This window comes from Ursus americanus, chromosome 28, assembly GCF_024610735.1.
Source record: "Ursus americanus isolate L20-20 chromosome 28, mUrsAme1.1.p, whole genome shotgun sequence".
Lineage (NCBI taxonomy): Eukaryota > Metazoa > Chordata > Mammalia > Carnivora > Ursidae > Ursus > Ursus americanus.
This window is the reverse complement of record NC_142154.1, coordinates 4,237,536-4,257,217: the sequence shown is the minus strand read 5'-3', so window position 1 is coordinate 4,257,217 and position 19,682 is coordinate 4,237,536. Positions and strand designations below refer to the sequence as shown.

General features: G+C 44.6%; 1 protein-coding gene across 2 annotated transcripts in view; it reads left to right on the top strand.

Moving 5' to 3' along the window:
• The window catches only part of PDE8A (phosphodiesterase 8A), a 155,956-nt gene extending 148,563 nt beyond the window's left edge, over window positions 1–7,393 (top strand). For both annotated transcript variants that reach the window (XM_087856606.1, XM_045813095.2), the window contains 2 exons: window positions 5,550–5,679; window positions 6,063–7,393. In XM_087856606.1, coding sequence (XP_087712732.1) covers window positions 5,550–5,679; window positions 6,063–6,169 — 237 coding nt within the window. In that variant the 3' untranslated portion in view covers window positions 6,170–7,393. The remainder of the gene's footprint in view (window positions 1–5,549; window positions 5,680–6,062) is intronic.
• Window positions 7,394–19,682: the final 12,289 nt, after the last annotated feature.

Genomic DNA, 19,682 nt, shown 5'->3' with positions numbered 1-19,682 from the left:
GATCCCGGCATTCCGGGATCGAGTCCCACATCGGGCTCCTCCGCTGGGAGCCTGCTTCTTCCTCTCCCTCTCCCCTGCTGTGTTCCCTCTCTCTGGCTGTCTCTCTGTCACATAAATAAATAAAATCTTTAAAAAAAAAAAAAAAAAATAGCCCACGTCTAAGCATGGTACTGGCACAAAAACAGACACATAGACCAATGGAACAGAATAGAGAGCCCAGAAACGGACCCTCGGCTCTTTGGGCAACTAATATTTGATAAAGCAGGAAAAAAACATCCGGTGGGAAAAAGTCTCTTCAATAAATGGTGCTGGGAAAATTGGACAGCTACATGCAAAAGAATGAAACTTGACCACTATCTCACACCATACACAAAAATAAACTCCAAATGGATGAAAGACCTCGATGTGAGACAGGAATCCATCAAAATTCTAGAGGAGAGCATAGGCAGCAACCTCTACGACATCGGCCAAAGCAACCTTTTTCATGATACATCCACAAAGGCAAGAGAAACAAAAGATAAAATGAATTTATGGGACTTCATCAAGATTAAAAGTTTCTGCACAGCCAAGGAAACAGTCAGAAAAACCAAGAGGCAGCCCACGGAATGGGAGAATATATTTGCAAATGACACTACAGATAAAGGACTGGTATCCAAGATCTACAAAGAACTTCTCAAACTCAATACACGAGAAACAAATAAACAAATCAAAAAATGGGCAGAAGATATGAACAGACACTTTTCCAATGAAGACATACAAATGGCTAACAGACACATAAAAAAATGTTCAAAATCATTAGCCATCAAGGAAATTCAAATCAAAACCACACTGAGATATCACCTTATGCCAGTTAGAATGGCAAAAATAGACAAGGCAGGAAACAACAATTGTTGGAGAGGATGTGGAGAAAGGGGATCCCTCCTACATTGTTGGTGGGAATGCAAGTTGGTACAGCCACTCTGGAAAAGTGTGGAGGTCCCTTAAAAAGTTAAAAATTGAGCTACCCTATGATCCAGCCATTGCACTACTGGGTGTTTACCCCAAAGATACAGACGTAGTGAAGAGAAGGGCCATATGCACCCAAATGTTCATAGCAGCATTGTCCACCATAGCTAAATCGTGGAAGGAGCCGAGATGCCCTGCAACAGATGACTGGATTAAGAAGTTGTGGACCATATATACAATGGAATATTACTCAGCTATCAGAAAGAACGAGTTCTCAACATTTGCTACAACATGGACGGCACTGGAGGAGATAATGCTAAGTGAAATAAGTCAAGCAGAGAAAGACAACTATCATATGATTTCTCTCATCTATGGAACATAAGAACTAGGATGATCGGTAGGGGAAGAAAGGGATAAAGAAAGGGGGCGTAATCAGAAGGGGGAATGAAACATGAGAGACTATGGACTCTGGGAAACAAACTGAGGGCCTCAGGGGAGGGGGGTGAGGGAATGGGATAGACCGGTGATGGGTAGTAAGGAGGGCATGTATTGCATGGTGCACTGGGTGTTATACACAACTAATGAATCATCGAGCCTTACATCGGAAACCGGGGATGTACTGTATGGTGACTAACATAATATAATAAAAAATCATTAAAAAAAAAAAAAGAAACAGCCCACGTCTATATCATCAGTGGGGAAAGGAAAATATTTTCAGCAAATAATATTCGAATACTTAGATATCTCTATCCAACAAAAAATGAACCACAACTTCTACCTCATCCTGGAGGAATATGGTTTCACAACGGATCATGGACCTACATATAAAACCTAAAGTCATAAAGCTTAAAAGAAAAACATAGGAGAATATCCTTGGTCACTTAGAAGTGGGCAGATATTTTGTAGTTACGGAAAACCACCACCATGAAAAGAAAATTTAGGAAATGAGAATCAAAATTCAGGAATTATGCTCATCTACACGCAGCAAGCCACACTGGAAGAAAATGTCCGCGAATCCTGACAAACAGCTCTATTCAGGATATGTAAGAAATCGTAGCTCATTAATAAAAAGACAAACCACCTAATTTAAAATGGCCAAATATTTTAACAGAACTTCACAAAAGGAGATGTATGAACAGTCAATAAGACTCTGACAAGTGCTGGACATCATTAGTCATCAGGGAAATAGATGCTAGACCCAAGTGAAACACCTCTGTACACCCACTAGAGTAGCCGGAAATTTCAGAGACTGACCACACCGTGTGTTCGTGAGGGTCTGGAGCTCCCGGGATTCCTTCATCAGTAATAGGTGTGTAACAGATGCCACCACCTCTTTGGGGAGCAGTTTAGCAGGGGAGGGGGGGGGGTAAAATACACATAAAATTTAACGTTTTCAGTGATCATGTGTTTCACTTTCCTTCGTTGTTGAAATGTGCTGTATCAGATCAGCTGATCTGAGATGCTGAGCCATCCTTGCATTACTGGACTAAATCTGTTCGGTCACGCTCTACGATCCTTTAATGTGCTCCTGGATTCTGTTTGCTAGTTTGTTGAGAATTTTTCCGTCAGTATTCATAAGGGATATTGGTCTGTGGTTTTCTCGCCATGCCTTTGCCAAGCTTTTTATCAGGGTAATGCTGGCCTCGTAGGTTGAATTAGCACGTGTCCTTTCCTCTTCAATTTTTTGGAAGAGTTTAAGAAAGATTGGTGTTAATTCTGTTTAAGAGTTTGGTAGAATTGAAGTGAAGCTGTGAAGCTGTCTGGTCTGGGGCTTTTCTTTGGCTTTTAATGACTGGGTTGAACATCCTTACTAGTTATAGGTCCACTCAGATTCTCATTTCTTCATAATTGAGTCTTGGTTATCCATTTTGTTGGGGTATAACTATTCACGGTATCCCCTTATAATCCTTTTATTTCTGTAAAATGGGTAGTAATGTCCCTATTTTGTTCTTTTGTCCCATTTTTACTTCTGATTTTAATAATTTGAAACTTTTTTCTTAGTTGTATCTAGTAAAGATTTCTCAATTGTGTTGATCTTTTCAGAGAACTAACTTTTGGTTTTGTTGATTTTCTCTATTCTATTCTCTATTTTACTTAACTCTGGTCTAGTCTGTTATTTCTTTACTTCTGCTGGCTTTCAGTTTAGTGTATTTTTTTAGTAAGGTGTAAAGTTAGGTTGTTGAATTGAGAGTTTTCTTTTTAACGTAGGTACTTATAGCCATAAATTTCCCTGTCAGCCCTACTTTTATCCCATCCCGTAACTTTCTAGATTTTGTGTTCTCATTTCCATTTTCCTTGTGATTTCTTCTTTGGCCCCTTGGTTAAGAGTATTTGATTCCCACATACTTGTGAATTTTCCCAGTTACTTCCTATTGATTTCCAGTTTCATTCCAGGTAGAATAAGTACTTTTTTTTTATTTGAGAGAGCGAGCGAGTGTGTGCACTCAAGTGAAGGGGAGGGGCAGAGGGAGAAGCAGACTCCCCGCTGAGCAGGGAGCCCGACTTCCCAGAACCCTGAGATCATGACCTGAGCCAAAAGCCGATGGTTAACCGGCTAAGCCACCCAGGCGCCCCTTGAATGTGGCTTTTCTTGACTGGGCTTTTAACTTGGTTGCTGTAGACCTTTGACTGTTTTCCAGAGTTCCTGTTGGGTTCTCTTAGCCAGCACGGTGGTCATTGATGTTGCCTCGAGGGAATGAGGGTTGGGAAAATTTAACGCCGTTAAGTCACAGCTTCTTCCCATACGCACTGGGTCGGGTGGGACCCATGTCAGTAGGCGTGCATTCCTCACAGCCACCCTGTGCGGAGTAGCTCGTGTGGCAAGAGTGCCCAAGCATGAAGACAAGGTGAAATGGTGTCTCTGCCTTCTCGTGTTGGGTGGGACTGCTTGACAGAAGGGGCCTAGGGCTTGAGTAGCAGGTGTCTGTCATGTTGTACTTGGAGCACTGCTGAAATCTGCCCCGGGGAGCGGGTCCCAGAAACGAAGCGTCTGCAGGCCTGGAGCTTTCATTGGTGACCTAGCTGGGCCACGGGCCACAGAGAAGCTCATCGGAAACCATCCCCAGGAGAGCATAAGGGCCCTGTGAGCTCCACGCACCTGTCACATTGGGCCCAAGAGGAATCGGAGTAGGAGGGTCTCCCCTGACCTCCAGCAAGCCGGCTGCTCCCATGTGCAGGCAGAGAGGGCAGCAGGGACAGAGTGGGCACCGCTCACTGAGTCTCTGCGTTGGCTGCCCTGAGAGAGTGGGTTCAGTGTCCAGCAGGGCCTGAGGAAGAATGTCAGGAGAGCCCCCACCCCAGGGCACAGCTCTCTGAGCCAGCCATCCCCATAGGCTGTGAACCTGAGGCTCTCCCTGCACTCCCCACTCCTTCCCGTACATATCTTGGCAGACGCTCCCGGAGAGCTGCCCCTGCACTTGGCTGGGACCAGTCCCCAGGGTAAGAGTGGCAGGGGGTGGGGACCAGCTCCCAGCCCTGAGAGTAGTTTTCTTTTGTTCTTGCTGAACACCTGAACTCTTGGCCCAGCGTCGGCCGCCCCCAGGACCTGTCCTCCACTCAAACAGCCCTGCCACCCAGAGCAGCCCCCACAGCCAGGCTTCAGATGGACGACAGAGCCTACTGCACACCTTCGGCCTTGAGTTCTTGCTGCAGGTGCTCCTATCGGCAGGCCCTGCAGAGAAGGCCATGCTAGGTCACAGTGTCCTCTCTCCCCGCTGCACCCCTGCAGTGCCCTCCCTGCAGTCCCTCATTCCGGTTGCCTGTCCGTGTAGAGCAGCCCCTGCTCTCTTCTTCCCCCCACAGCTGGCCCGCGTGGCCGCCTGCTCCCCAGGCTCTAGCAAGCTGCTCCAAGGGTCTGGAACGATGACCCAGGGCGCCGCCCCAGCGAGATGGCTCTCCCCTTCCAGGCTATGCGGGACCACAGCTTTTGGTCACCACCCCCATCGTGTTTCATTTTGATCTGCCCACCACGCCCGTGCCCTTTACTGATCTGCACTCCGTCCCCGAGTCACCCCCTCGTGTGGCCGGCTGACCCTTACGGGCCCCAGGAAGCCCTCCTGCCTCACTGCGGCCCTGCCCTCACCCTTTCCTCCAGGACACTTTGGTGAAAGCAAGACCTTATTTTTAGAAAGGAGCTCTCTTATCTCTTTCAAAATTAAGATCCTGGGGGGAAAGGCCAGGTTATTTTCATTTTTTTGCAAATCTCTCTGGAATCCTAAAGACAGCCTGGAAGAGCCTGACTAAAGTACATCAGAGCTGCTCATCTCAGAGTTGTTTTTCTTTCTTCACCTCGAGGATCTCAAGGGTGTTCAGAACCTTTTCCAGTAAAATCACTGGCGTGAAGCGAGAAGCAGCCCTCGCTCCTGCTCCGTGAAGGGCCGGTTTCCTTCTCACGGTCGCGGGCCTGGCGTCGGAAACCCTTGCCGCATCTTCCGGAGGAGCTTGGGCAAGAAGCTTCCAGGTGGCGGGGAGGAGAGCTGGGGGCGGGGGGCAGGGGTCGTCAGGCCGCTGTGGGGGTCACCGCTCCCCTTGAACCCCCGGGGCCGCTCCCGGGGCGCGGAGCCAGAGCCCGGAGTCCCCTCACCCGCGCGTGTTCTGCTTCCCAGACGGATGAGGAGAAGCGGCAGGACCTGCCTGTGGTGATGCCGGTCTTTGACAGGAACACCTGCAGCATCCCCAAGTCCCAGATCTCCTTCATCGACTACTTCATCACCGACATGTTCGACGCGTGGGACGGTAAGACCTCGGGCGGCGGGCGGCTCCCCGCGCTCGCGAAAGGGGCGGCCGCGCGGAGTAGCGAGCCGTGGAGGGGGCCGGCGGGGGAGAGCTGTGCGCCCCCGGGCCCCCCGAGGTGCGGTGCCCTTCCCTGTTCCCGGCTGAGCCGCCGCGGGGACCGCTGCCGGCAGCGGAGACGGTGTAGGCCAAGCCCGTGCGGGGCGGGGGCCTGGGGGAGCCGGTGGGGGGCGGGGGGGCTCACGGCCGGCGAGATGCCCTTGCGTGGCACCTGCCCGCTGGGCTCCCCCCGGGGCTGGGTGCGTTCGCGGGGCAGAGGCACCTACGTGCGGCGGCCCGCGCTCGGCGCCTGGGGCTGAGGGTCACGTGCCCGCCCTTCCTTCCAGCCTTTGTAGACCTGCCCGAGCTAATGCAGCATCTTGACAACAACTTTAAATACTGGAAAGGCCTGGACGAAATGAAGCTGCGGAGCCTCCGACCGCCCCCTGAATAGTGCGGAACACCGCCTGGGCCCTGAAGCTTTGTCCCTGCGCTCAGCGGGAATTCCTGAGGGCAGCCCGAGTCCTGGTCCTTTCAGTATTAGGCAGAGCAGCGCCCCGGTGTGCAGAGCCTGTGAACGCACACGGGGCCACCATCCGATGCCATGGCCACGAAGTGCGACCCAGCCCCCCATCTTGGGCCTGCGGCAGGGGCGCAGAGTCACGGGAGAACCCGTTTGCACTCACTTTCCTCACAGCGAGGGCAGAGGGACCCTCCAAAGGACACTGATGGGTTTCCTGCCGGGGACAGAGAATGTCTTGTTGCAAACAATGTCGCTCGGCTGTGTCCAGCATTTTCGAACAGCTCATGGCCATCGGGGCTTTAGGGACTTCTTCACATCCTAGAAGGTGCAATCACCCACTTTGGAACACTACTGAAAGTGACTTCTCTTTTGAAACTGAGTAGCAAATGAAAAATGCAAAAGAAATTTTGAAGTTGATTATTAAATACAAAGAAATTTTGAAGTTGATTAATACCAATTATTAAAATGTTTTATTTATTTTATTAGAAGTTCAATATTTTCTATGAATTTTGAAATACTTCAAAGCCAAAGCCAACTTTAAATGCCATGACCAAATTTACATGATTCATATTCATTAAATATGTATTACTTGGTGTACAGACTTATTTTCATAATGCAAATTAAAACTATAAAATGACACATTTTTACTGCACTACAGAAATATTTGTGTATATTAGACTCTTCTGGTTGATGCTAATTGGGGAAGCGGTCTTGTGGGAGGGTCTGAGTCTAAGCGCTCAAGGAGAACAGCTCCTCTGTATAGAAAGCAGAGCTCAAACTCTGGTCATCTGATGGGCTTTGCAGGTGACTCCCCAAAGTCAACGAAATTAAGACCTAACACTTTTTTCCCCCTAAAATTTTATAATTGAATTCCCAAAAATCTGCCTTATTTTATAGTGTTTCTACAAGATATTCCCTATGAGAGAACAAAAATGGAATATTTAGTGAACTGACATTTTATAACCAATCTGTTTTCATCTGAGTTGGGAATCTTTGATTCCAGAAATTTATAAAGGTTCTGTATCTTCACATTTTGAATAAGTGTAGTACCATAAAAAATGACACATGATGGCATGTCAAAGTGCTTGTCATTTCATTTTAAAGTTGTATTTTTCCCCAGATAAAAATGAAATTAAACTATTTGTTTTTAAGAAATCATGCGTCACCTTTTCTTTGAAGTCTTATAATACTTAAGATAGCTTTATATTACAGAGAAGATTAATAGTTGAATGACTTTTCCAAGGTCACAAAGGGACAGATGAATATGTTGAAAACTTCTCACCACTTGGTACCCATTCAAAGCTGTCAGGGCTGGCTCCTCAGAAGTCCCTTTTTCTAAGGAAACAAAGACCTCTTTTCCTGTGTGAAGACATTTGACCCAGGTTGGTAATTGTGGACCGAGGATAGAAAGCCCTCTCCTCTAGGTACTGGGAAGGAAAAAGAAATGACTTCCACGAGCAACTCAAGCCCCAGGAAGTAGAGAGAGCAGTGCGTGTGACATCTAGAATCTGCACTCCCCCGAACACCCCAATAATCTGAAGGAGACTTTAAGAGGAGTATGCCGAACATGTTTCAAGAGAGAAAGGCAGCAATAGAAACCATAAGGTAAACCAAGGTAGTTTTAAAAATAGGTAGATTTAGAAAGAACCTAATAGACATTCTAGATTTGAAGAATATAGCCATTGAAACAAACAGAAAACTTCAGATTTAACAGAAGGCCAGACGTAACTGAAGAGAAACAGTAAAGTGGAGACTTGAAGTTACCAGCAGCACAGAAGTTTTAAATTAAAGCAAAATTAAAATATGGAAGGCAGAATGAAATGCTTCAAAATATGTCTCAAATAAGAGATCCAGAATAAATGCGAGAGGCACTATCGAAAGAAAGCCTGAGAGTCCCTCAGGATTTGAGAGACACACATCCTCAGATTTAAAGGTTGCACTGAACCCCAAGTTGGAAAGACAAACCCATCTGCACAACACAGTGTGGAGCTCCAAGAGGAAACCTAACAGTTGTGAGAAGACAGATCACTTACAAGGGAACCATGGTTCGACTGCCGTCAGACTTCTCAGCACCACAGCCAGAAGACTAAGGAAGACAGACCCCTGTGCTGAAATGCTGAAAGATATGCTTCTATAAGAGGAGTCCAGAAAGAAGAGGGAGTTTATGAAAGCAACAGTAAACAAGGAAGTTGGTAAATCTCTGGGCAAGGCTAAGTAAGCATACTGAGTGGGGCAAAAATAGTGGTGATGGGTAATCGGGAAGGGGCAGGTGTACAATAGAGTAAGTTAAATGTTGCAGAGGACAAAGGAGATGTTTACTATAGACTTTCCATATGATGACCTAAAAGTTGAGGGAAATTGTCAAAGGAATAAAAGAATATGGAATTTAAAAGCACTAAAAGGAAAGCTAAGTGAAGAAATAAAATGTAATGGGGCAAATCTGGGCAGCTCTGTCGGTTGAACATCAGACTCGGTTTGGCTCAGGTCATGATATCAGGGTCGTGAGATCAAGCCCTGAATCAGGCTCTGCGCTCAGCGGGGAGTCTGCTTGAGATTCTCTCTCTCGCTGCCCCTTCCCCTCACTTGCACGCTCTCTCTCACACACTCTTTCTCATGTCTTTTTAAAAAATAAAGCGTAACTAATGCAAGCTGTAGAGATAAATGGAAAAATAAACTATGAATAAGACAATGATAGAAATAAGTACAAATATAAGCACACGGCATCTACGTCATCGATACTAGATTAAAGATACATAGGCGAAAATCACCTTTTTGACATGGGACTATGGAAACATTCTTAAATGGACACCGAAGCCTTTAGAAAGCATACAAGAAATAAATTATCTGCAAGTTAAAAATTCTGTATGACAAAATACATAAATCATGCTAAAAGCCACACCACGGATTGAGAGATGACCTACAAAGGTAACAAAATCATATGCAAAATGTATAAAGAATGCCTAGAAGTCCGTAAGGGAAAAAGCCAAGGTATTTTATACCCTTCAGATCAACAAGTTTTTAGCATCTGACAATACCAAGTGTTGATGAGGGGATGAGAAAATGTGAACTTTCAAACTTCCACGTAGGAAGGTAAGAACCACAATGGGAAGCAATTTGGAAATATCCACTAAAGTTTCTCAATTCAGCAATTTGACTTCTAGATCCTAGAGAAATTTGCCAATGTGCACAAAAAGATTTAAGGATCTTCACGCTAGAATTTTGTCACAGTGAAAAAGTAGCAACAATCTAAATGTCCTTAGGAGCATGGATGAAGAGACTGCGATTCACACTCAGACTGTGGAATATTGCGGTAGGCCATTTCTCCCAGTGGCCCCTGCCTCCTGGCAGCCACAACTTTCGGATGGACCTAGTAGTTTGCTTCTAACCAATAACGTTTGGCAAAAATGAGGGTGTGACACTTCCAAGGCGTGGCTACAAAAGACACGGTGTTGGTTTCCTAGAGCTGCCCTAACAAATGACCACAAATGGGTAGCTTAAAACAGCAGACATTTATTTTCTCAAAGTTCTGGGGGCCAGAAATCTGCAAAAAGCTGTTGACAAGGTGGTTCCTTATGTAGGTCCTAGGGGCCGAACCATCCCATGCCTTCCTCCTAGCTCTTGGTAATTGCCAGCAATCCTTAGCATCCCTTGGCTCACAGGTGCATCCTCCCAATGTCTGCCTCCATCTTCCCGTCACCCCTGTGTGTCAGTGTGACATCTCCGCATAAGGACACCACTCATTTAGGGCCCACTCCGATTTCAAAAATTTCATTTCACAATCCTTAATTAATTCCACCTGCAAAGACTATTTCCAAATAAAGCCACATCCTGGGGTTCTAGAGGATTTAAATTTTGGTGAATACTTCAACCCATTACAGATAGTGATATCCACCTTGCTCACACCCTCTTGTTCTTATTTGCTTGCTCTGACGAGGGAAGCTACTCTGTTGTGAGCTGCTCCATGGAGAAGCCCACGTGGCAAGGAAGTGAGGGTATCCTCCAGCCCACATCCGTGATGGAACTGAGTTGTGCTACCAGCAACCACACAAAAGAGTGTGTCGGAAGCAGAGTCTGCCACAGTCGGGTCTTCACGTGGGACCACAGCCCAGGAGACACCCTGGATACAGCCTTAGGAGAGACCCTGAGCCTGACAACACGGCTAAGGATCCACACTTGGGTCGTACCCACAGAAATCAAGATACTAAATGTCTTGCTTAAGCCAGCCAACTTCAGAGTAACGTATTACACACTGACAAATGACTAATACGTAGTACTATGAATAGCAGCTAAAAGAACGGTAGAGCTACAGACAGATATCAGCTGGGAAAAAGCTTAAGAACAATACTGAATGAAAAGGCTAAATTGCAATAGGACACCATTCACATAAATTGTTGAATACCCAAAACAATAAATACCTGTTGTTCGTGGAAAAAGTAATGGTAAGAGCATTAGAACGTTGGGGAAGTTTACAAGTACCGTGAATTGGCTTGGGCAACACTAAGGTCCCGGTGTACCCACAAACTAGAAAGCCAAAGCCTTCCCGCCAAACGCCCTCACACCTCCGTTTCTGTATCTGATTTAGGATCACCTGTCTGGTAAAAGTGTGTGAGATTCTTGATGTAGAAGTGAGTCAGAAGGAGACAGAAGCACACAGAGGTGTATGTTTTGCGTGTCAGAAATGGCTTTCCACACCAGCGGCTTCAGTGGAGGAGTTCTGACGGTGCGGGAAGCAGGAAGGCTCTGGGGCCACCAAAGCGGATGTGGCCGCCCAGCCCAGCCCAGCCCTGGAGCGTGGTTTTAGGGAGAATTGCTGAGAAACTCAGGCAAGACTCCGTTTCTTCAGTCCTTCCACTGATAAATCCCTTCTGCTTCAACTAGCTAGGGGAGTTGGGGTTCTCTAGTCTCAAAATTAAGGAATCTGACCAAGACCAGAAGGCCACACCCCAGCCAACTTCTTGAAAGTGGTTCTTGGGGGCAAGGGAGGGACGTGTACTGGGGAGACATTCAGAGGGAACTATCCTCATTTTGTTTTTAAAAGTAAACATCTAAAGCAGACAGCAAAATATTAACATTTATTAATTCTGGTGATGAGAATATCTTTTTTAAAAATGTAATACTCCACTTTTTAATATCTTGAACTATTTCATAATCTTTTTTAGAAATGAGGTCATGCCTGGTGACAAGGTGACTAGGAGAATATATTTAAGTAGAAAAAGTCTAGTGTGCAAAACAGGGAAGCCACATGAAAAGAACAATGAAGTCAACTATAAAAGTTAAAATTGTATATACCAACCACAGTAATTCAAAAGAAAAGGGAAAGGTTTGTAATTTATTTTACAAAAAACTTACTTCCACAATACTGGATTTTAGAGACTTCTATAAGGAAAAAATTTGGTAGAAAAAAATAGAAACAGGATATGAACAGAAAATTAATAGAAAACAGCAGTATAAGAGTTTCTTAAAAGTTTTTGCTAAACCTGATAGCAATGGATACAAACTAGAACCAATTGGAGACATTTTTCACCTTTAAGATTAGTTAAAAACAGGGGCGCCTGGGTGGCACAGCGGTTAAGCGCCTGCCTTCGGCTCAGGGCGTGATCCCGGAGTTATGGGATCGAGCCCCACATCAGGCTCTTCCGCTGTGAGCCTGCTTCTTCCTCTCCCACTCCCCCTGCTTGTGTTCCCTCTCTCACTGGCTGTCTCTATCTCTGTCGAATAAATAAATAAAATCTTTAAAAAAAAAAAAGATTAGTTAAAAACAAAGTTTGGGAACACGATGTGTTCACAAGGACGTGTGGACACAGACACCCTGACACAGGACAAGTGAGCGTAAATTGGTACAACCCCCATGGAGGGCAACTGTGTCGACTCTATCCGGGTCACAAGTCTGTGTGCATCGTGACCAAACAATTCCATTTCCAGACATATCTTAAGATACACTCACGTGTGAGAAATGACACATACACAGAATTACTTACAGCAGCCCTGCATGTACCAGCAAGAGGCTGGGAATCGCTTAAATGGCTGTCGTTGAAGAAAAGTAAATATGTGAAGGTGTGTTCCCACAATGGATGCTTTGCAGATATAAACGAGAAGGTTCTCTGTGTTACTTATACGAAGAGATTATAAAGATGTGTTGGTAAGTGGGGGGAGGGGACATAACACAAAATTGTGTGTGTGTGTGTGTGTGTGTGTGTGTGTGGAGAGAGAGAGAGAGAGAAGGAGCACACTAGAGTTGTTTAAATGCTACATAAGCTCAAAATCTCTGTTGTAGGCGCAGGAACCGCAGGTTGCCTGTGGAGAAGGCACCCAGGGCTCGGGACATGGCTAGAGGGGAGACTTCTCGTTGTATGGCCATTGTCCCTTTTGAATTTTAAATAGTGCCCCTGACAAATACAAAAGATTTGAAAAAAAACCCCTATTTTCAGGATGAGTTAATTTTGCAGATGTCGTTTTTCCCCTCAACTATTCTATGAATTGAGCAGGATTCCCAATTGAAAAAAGTCTTTCTAGGGGCGCCTGGGTGGCGCAGCGGTTAAGCGTCTGCCTTCGGCTCAGGGCGTGATCCCGGCGTTATGGGATCAAGCCCCACATCAGGCTCCTCTGCTGTGAGCCTGCTTCTTCCTCTCCCACTCCCCCTGCTTGTGTTCCCTCTCTCGCTGGCTGTCTCTATCTCTGTCGAATAAATAAATAAAATCTTAAAAAAAAAAAAAAAAGAAAAAAGTCTTTCTAATCTAGCCAACTCATTCAAATGTTCATACAGTCTGTGAAGCAAAATCAGGAAAATTCTGAATGTGAACAGCACAGAGAGGACGAGGCCAAGATACAGAAATATATTAAAAAGCTGCCATTTATAAACAGTGACACCCTGACCCCTGTTTGGATGAGTAAATAGCACTGAATAGAGCCAAAAATTGGTCAAAACACACATAGGTATTTAGTATATGATGCAAGTTGCTGTTCCCCGTCCCTGGAGGAAAGATGGATTTATTCAATAAATGTTGTTGGGATGACTAGAGCTATCAGAAATAACACGCAAATGCTTTAAAAGTAGACCACAAACAAACAACAGGGTGGGGGCATGTAGGGAAGATGCCGTAGGAGGACCCTGGGCTCCCCTGTCCCACGGACACACCCGGAGAGCCCCTATACACACGGCTGACGCTGAAAACCTGAAGACGGCGGAACAGACCTCCCACAGCTCAGCGTGGAAGGGAACACACTAGAAAGGGAGGGGCAGAGGCGTGGCTGGGACCAAACACCCCGTGAGACTAACTACAAACGGGACACCACAAGCACAGAGCAGCAAGATGATCAGACCCCAGCCCAGGCACCGGGAAGATGAGTCCCCATGACATCTGGCTCTGAAAACCTCAGGGTTTAACTCCTGGAGAGCTGGCGGGCCATGGGAAACTGAGTCCCTGCCCATAAAGGGCCAGCATAATACATAACTTGGCTGAGACCCAGGACAGAAACAGCAATTTGAAAAGTGCCTGGCGGTATAAGTGAAGCAGACTTACTGCCTAAGGCTGTGTGCTGGAGGGGCAGGGATCTTCAGATTTCTCCAGAAACAAAACTGCTGGTGGGCACCGTTCCCTTCCCCTCCCCCAGCCTAGACAGCCAGACGTTTGTGGGAGTCGGAGCAAATCTCTCCATCTATCTTGCCAGCACTGTACCCCACTCCAATGTTCCCCTGTGAACCTACCCCCTCCAACCCACCACCCTCGGCAGGCGTCCCTCCAAAGCAGCTCCTGTCCTGCCAAACCCTGCAGGCAGCCGTGCCGGTGACTCCTGGTCTAGGGAAGAGTGTCGGCAAGTCCAGCAGCCAAGCCTCTTCCCTGGCTACACAGGGAGCAAGCCCTGCTGTCGCGTGTGCCTGCGACCGTGGCAGAAAAGCTAATGACAGACAGCTAGTCTGACTGCTGGCCCCCCCACCAGTGAGCCCACACCCCTTCAGGTCTCTCAACGGCACAGGGACCAAACCCAGCGCACCGCACCCACAGCACGCAAAGCAAGTCGTTGCGACCAGCTGGGCGGAAGGCAAACGTGGCTCAGCCAGAGCAGGAGGGCGCACAGCCCACCAGGAGATACCCAGAGCACCTGGTCGGCAGAACACTGTTGCCCTAAGGCACCACAGGACCTCTTCCACACAAGAAGCTACTTTCAAGACCAGGAGACATAGGCGGCCTCCCTAATACACAGAAAGAGAGTTAGACAAAATGAGAGGGCCAAGGCATGTGTCCCAGATGAAAGAAAAGGACAAACCACGCAGAAGAGCTAAATAAAATGGAGGTAGGCAACAGGTTTGATAAAGAATTCAAAGTAATGGTCATAAAGATACTCAGTGGACTTGAAAAGAGTGGATGAACTCAGAACTTCAACAAAGAGATAGGAAATATTAAAAAGAACCAGTCAGAGATGAAGAATTTAATAACTGAAATAAAAAATACACTAGAGAGAATCAACAGCCAGTTAGAGGATACAGAAGAACAGATCAGCAACCTGGAGGACAGAGCACTGGACAGCAACCACGCTAACCTGCAGAGAGAAGAGAGAATAAGAATGAGACTGGTAATAAGGGAGCTCAGAGACACTATCAAGTGTGATAACATTTGTATTCCAGGGATCCTAGAGGGAGAAGAGAGAGATGGGGGCAGAAATGTTTTTCAAAGAGGTAATAGCTGAAAACTTCCCTAATCTAAGAAAGGAAACAGACATCCAGGTCCAGGAATCACAGAGAGCCCCAAACAAGATGAAACCAAAGAGGTCCACACCAAGACACATAATTAAAGTGGCTAAAAGTAATGATGAGGAGAGAGTTTTGAAAGGAGCAAGAGAAAAGAAAACACCTACACACAAGGGAAACCCCATAATGCTATCAGCTGATTTTTTTCAGCAGAAACTTCTAGGCCCAAAGGGAGTGGCATGATATATTCACAGTGCTGGAAGGGGAAAAAAAAACCCGTAGCCAAGAATACTCTACCCAGCAAGGTTATCATTCAGAATTGAAGAGTTTCCCAGCCAAACAAAAGTCAAAGGCGCTCATTACTACTAACCTGGCCTTGTAAGAAATCTTAAAGGGAATTCTTTGGGGGAAAAAAAGGCCATACCTAGAAAAAAATTATGAAAGGAAAAAAATTCACAATTAAAAACAAATATAGAATAAAGGTAGTAGATTAATTCCTACCTATAAAGCTAGTAGAAGGTTAAAACAAAAGTAGTAAGGGGCGCCTGGGTGGCACAGCGGTTAAGCGTCTGCCTTCAGCTCAGGGCGTGATCCCGGCGTTATGGGATCGAGCCCCACATCAGGCTCCTCCGCTATGAGCCTGCTTCTTCCTCTCCCACTCCCCCTGCTTGTGTTCCCTCTCTCGCTGGCTGTCTCTATCTCTGTTGAATAAATAAATAAAATCTTTAAAAAAAAAAAAAACAAAAGTAGTAAAAATCAATTATATCTAAAAAGTCAGTCAAGAGATACACAAACTGAAAAGATGTAAACTACGACGTCATATAGCTAAGATGTGGAGTGGGAAGCAAAAATTCAGTGTTTTTGGAATGTGTTCTAACTTAAGCACCCACCAACCTAATTATTCTGCTATATATTTAGGATGTTATATATAAACCTAATGGTAACCACACATCAAGAACTTTTAATAGACACACACAACAAAATGAAAAAGGACTCCAATCAGAACACTAAAGGAAACCCTCAAACCACAAGGAAAGAAGGAAAGAGGACAAAGGAAGAGAGAAGAACCAACAACAACAAAAAAAACCCCTAGAAAACAATTAAAATGGCAGTAAATACATACACACCAATAATTAAATACAAATGCTCCATTCAAAAGTCAGAGTGGGGGCGCCTGGATGGCTCAGTCTGTTGAGCACCCAACTCTTGATTTTGGTACAGGTCATGATCTCAGTGTCGTGAGATTGTGCCACTGTCAGGCTCCATGCTCAGCACAGGGTCTACTTGGGATTCTCGCTTTCCCTCTCCCTCTGTCCTTCCCCTCTACCCCAACTCACACTCTTAAATAAATACAAAAAGACATAGGGTGACTTAGCTGATTAAAAAAAAGCCACAAGGGGCGCCTGGGTGGCACAGCGGTTGGGCGTCTGCCTTTGGCTCAGGGCGTGATCCTGGCGTTATGGGATCCAGCCCCACATCAGGTTCTTCTGCTGTGAGCCTGCTTCTTCCTCTCCCACTCCCCCTGCTTGTGTTTCCTCTCTCGCTGGCTGTCTCTATCTCTGTCAAATAAATAAATAAAATCTTAAAAAAAAAAAAAAAAACCCACAAGACCCATCTATATGCTGCCTACAAGAGACTCACTTCAGACCTAAAGACACATAAAGACTGACAGTAAAGGGCTGGAAAAACATACAATGCACATGGAAGTAAAAAAAATAGCTAGGGTAGCAATACTTTGATCCAACAAAATAGACTTTAAAATACAGAGTGTAACAAGAGACAAAAAAGGGCACTATTTAGTGATAAAGGGATCCATCCATCAAGAGACTAATTGTAAAAATCTATGCACCCAACATAGGGGCACCTAAATACATAAAGTAAATATTAACAGACATGAAGGGAAAAAACTGACAGTAATCTAATCATAGTAGGGGACTTGAACATCCCACTTCCATCCATGGATAAATCATTCAGACAGAAAATCAACAAGGAAACAGATACTTTAAATGACACATTCGATCAGAGGACCTAACATATTCACAGAATATTCTATCCCAAAACAGTGGAATACACATTCTTTTCAAGTGCACATAGAACATTCTCCAAGACAGATGTTAGGCCACAAAACAAGTCTCAATAAATTTGAGAGGACTGAAATCATATCAAGCACTTTTTCCAACCACAATGGTATGAAACTAGAAATCAATTACAAGAAAAAATTCGGAAAAAACACAGATACGTGGAGGCTAAACAACACAATACTAAATAGTGAATGCGTCAACCATGAAGTCAAAGAGGAAATCCAAAAATATACGAAGGCAAATGAAAACAGTGATTCAAAATCTTTGAAATACAGCAAAAGCAATTCTAAGAGAAGTTTACAGCAGTACAGGCCTACCTCAAGAAACAAGGAGTATCTCAAACACCCAAAACTTATACCTACAAGAGCTAGAAAAAGAAGAGCAAAGACCAAAGCTAGTATACAGAAGGAAATAAAAATTAGAGCAGAAATAAATAAAAGAGAGACTAAAAAAATATGAAACTGAGAGCCAGTTCTTTGAAAAGAAACAAAATTGATAAACCTTCATCCAGATACATTCAGAAAAAAAATAGGACTCAAAATCAGAAATCAAGGGAGAGAAATAACTGATCCTACAGAAACACAAAGAATTATAAGACGATTTATGGAAAACTATATACCAACAAATTGGACAACCTAGAAGAAATGGACAAATCCCTAGATATACAAAATCTTCCAAAACTGAATCAGGAAGAAACAGAAAATGTGAACAGACAAATTACTAGTAATGAATCAAATCAGGAATCAAACTCCCAAAAACAAAAGTCCAGGCCCAGAGAGCTTCACTGGTGAATTCTACCAAACATTTAAAGAGGAGGTAACACCTATTCTTCTGCAACTATTTCAAAAAATAGAAGAGGGAGGACAACTTCCAAATTCATTCTAGGAGGCCAGCATTACCCTGCTACCAAAACCAGATAAAGACACCACGAAAAAAGAAAACTGCAGGCCATTACCTCTGATGAACACAGATGCAAAATTATTCAACAAAATAGCAAACCAAATTCAACAATACATTTAAAAAGTCATTCACCACAATCAAGTGGGATGTATCCCAGGGATACGAGGGTAGTTCAATATTCATGACTCCATCACCGTGCTACATCCCATCAACAAGACCAAGGAGAACAACCATCGTCTCAACAGATGCAGAAAAAACATTTGACAAAACACATCCATTCATGATGAAAACGCTCAACATAATCAAGGCCATACAGGAGAAACCCACGGCTAACATCATACCCGAAGGTGAAAAGCTGAGAGCTTTCCCCCTAAGATCAGCAACGAGACAAGTATACCACTCTCACACTTTTATTCCACATAGCACTGGAAGTCGTAGCCACAGCAATCAGACAAGAAAAGAAATAAAAGGCATCCAAATGGGTTACAAAGAAGTAAAACCGTCACTATTTGCAGAGGACATGATATTATATATAGAAAACCCCAAATACTTCACCAAAGAACTATCAGAACGGACAAATGAATTCAGTAAAGTTGCAGGATACAAAATTAGTGTACAGAAATCTGTTGCATTTCTATACACTGACAACAAAATAGCAGAAGAGACACTAAGAAAAAAATCTCATTTACAATTGCACCAAAAAGAATGAAATATCTAGGAATAAATTTAACCAAGGAGGTGAAAGACCTGTATTCTGAAAATTATAAAACACTGGTGAAAGAAGTTGAAGATGACACAAAGGGAAAGATATATCATGGTCATGGATTGGAAAAACGAATATTTTTAAAATGTCCATACTACTCAAAGCAATCTACAGATTTAATGCAATCCCTATGGAAATACTAAGAGTATTTTTCACAGAACTAATACAAGTAATCCTAAAATTTGTATGGAACTGCAAAAGACCTTGAATACCCAAAGCAATCTTAAAAGAAAGAAGTACAAAGCTTGAGGTATCACAGTCCTGTATTACTACAAAGCTCTAATAATTAAAACAGTATGGTACTGGCACCAAAATAGAAACATAGGTCAACAGAACAGGACAGAGAGCCTGTAAATAAACCCACACCTAATGGTAAATTAATCTACGATAAAAGAGGCAATAATATACAATGGGGAAAAGATAGTCTCTTCAACAAATGGTGCTGGGAAAACTGGACAGCTACACGCAGAATGAAACTGGGTCACTTTCTTACACCATATGCAAAAATAAACAAAATGGATTAAAGACCTAATGTGAGGGCATCTGGGTGGCTCCGTCAGTTAAGTGTCTACCTTCAGCTCAGGTCGAGATCTCAGGGTCCTGGGATCAAGCCCCACATCAGGCTCCCTGCTCAGCAGGGAGTCTGCTTCTCCCTATCCCTTCACCCCTCCCTCTGGTCATGCTCTCTAATAAATGAAATCTTTAAAAAGGGGGGGGGAGACAGAGGACCTGAATAGACATTTTTTCCAAAGAAGACATCCAGATGGCCAACAGACATATCAAAAGATGCTCAACATCACTCTTCATCAGGGAAATGCAAATCAAAACTACAATGAGATCCCACCTCACATCAGTCAGAATGGCTAGAATCAGAAAGACAAGAAACAAAACGTGTTAGACAATGTGGAGAAAAGGCAACCCTCCTACATTGTTGGTGGGGATGTGAGTTGGTGCAGCCACTGTGGAAAACAGTATGGCAGCCCCTCCAAAAATTAAAAACAGAACTACCACACA